The following is a 1,429-nucleotide window of genomic DNA, read 5'->3' as shown; positions in this document are numbered from 1 at the left end:
GAATTTACTTAATACGGGCTGGTCCCGAGACCCGTCACCGGGGTTAGGCCGCCTCCTCCTTCGCCTAGGCAGCATCGCAGACTCCGTGCAAGAGCAGAAATATTAGGAAAGTAGCCACCGCCTGCGATGAGCTGCTTGAGACGAGACGAGAAGAGCAGGTCGCCGAGGGAGCTCTAGGAGAAGTCGTATGCCGGCGGCTTCCCGGGCTCTTCCTTCCCGCAATGGACGAGGCGCGGACGTTAGGTCACAGAAGCGCCCCGACTTTGCCGGTGAGCGAAACCGACCCCACCGTCATGGCTGCCAAGACCACCCGCTCTCCTCTTCCCGCGGGAGGCGCGTCTCTCTGCGCATGCTCCGCAGGTTCCCTTGCTCAGAAGTCCGGCGAGGAAGGGGACTCGCCGATACAGAGTTGCTGCGGCGAAAAAAAAGCGATGGTAGCGTCTCTGTACTCGATCGTCGCTGTGTGCAAGAACATGGGCATTGGAAAAGACGGGAAGCTTCCTTGGCCTCCGCTCAGGTACAGTCCTGCTTCTTTTCTTTTATCCCGCGCTTTAACTCGAAGAGAAAAACCACAATTCCCAGCATGCATTGCTTGCCTTGCATTGGAAGTTGCATTGAATGATCTCTCTGAATGGGAGTGTGTAGCTTGGGGGTTGTAGTTAATACGATCATACGGGTTTTTTGTTTTTTTTTACCCAGAGGGTAGCAGATATTTTTTTAGCAGATAAAGTTTTTCTTTATCGAACTCTAGCAGTAGTTTATTGTTGAATTCATTTTCCCTCTGCCAGTTCCTAACCAATATTACGCTTAGCTGGGTAGATGGGACATATGGCCCTTTTCATCTAAGCGGTTTTCAAGGAACAGCATTATTTTGCCGCCAACCAAATAATTAGAAAGCGCTTTGAAATCCTCTTTTCAAAGTTCGATACTCCAGTACTAGGCAAAAGCTTGAAGTACAGATTTCAGACAGAAATCGCCCAGGGTTAAATAATGTTTCAGCAGATCACTGACCTTTAGAACAGCAAACTTACAGGATGCAGCAAGTGGAATAAAGGGCACATTTCTGGGGGCGGGGTGTGTGTGTGTGTTCTGTGTTGTCCCTCGGGATGTATTTGAAGGAGTAGAACTGAACATTGTAAATAAGAGAATTGCAATGTAGAGACAGTTGTAAAAATTAAAATCGGTGTGAATTAACTGTATAAGAATTCCTTAGTGGTTTGATACCTTGACATACAGGTGAAACTCGAAAAATTAGAATATCGTGCAAAAGTTCATTTATTTCAGTAATGCAACTTAAAAGGTGAACCTAATATATGAGATAGACTCATTACATGCAAAGCAAGATAGTTCAAGCCGTGATGTGTCATAACTGTGATGATTATGGCTTACAGCTCATGAAAACCCCAAATCCACAATCTCAGAACATTAG

The 1,429-nt window shown here is 46.5% G+C and overlaps 1 protein-coding gene across 1 annotated transcript in view; it reads left to right on the top strand.

The window, feature by feature from the left end:
• Positions 1 to 363: 363 nt before the first annotated feature.
• Positions 364 to 1,429, top strand: part of DHFR (dihydrofolate reductase) — a gene marked incomplete in the record, with an annotated part of 20,399 nt that continues 19,333 nt past the window's right edge. Inside the window, 1 exon segment of the mRNA XM_015818563.2 lies at positions 364 to 517. Within this exon segment, the coding sequence (XP_015674049.2) occupies positions 432 to 517 (86 nt within the window).

The sequence above is a fragment of the Protobothrops mucrosquamatus genome, unplaced genomic scaffold, assembly GCF_001527695.2.
Source record: "Protobothrops mucrosquamatus isolate PMUCROS unplaced genomic scaffold, P.Mucros_1.0 scaffold762, whole genome shotgun sequence".
Lineage (NCBI taxonomy): Eukaryota > Metazoa > Chordata > Lepidosauria > Squamata > Viperidae > Protobothrops > Protobothrops mucrosquamatus.
Note: the sequence above shows the minus strand (reverse complement) of the source record. Positions and strands in the feature narration are given on the sequence as shown.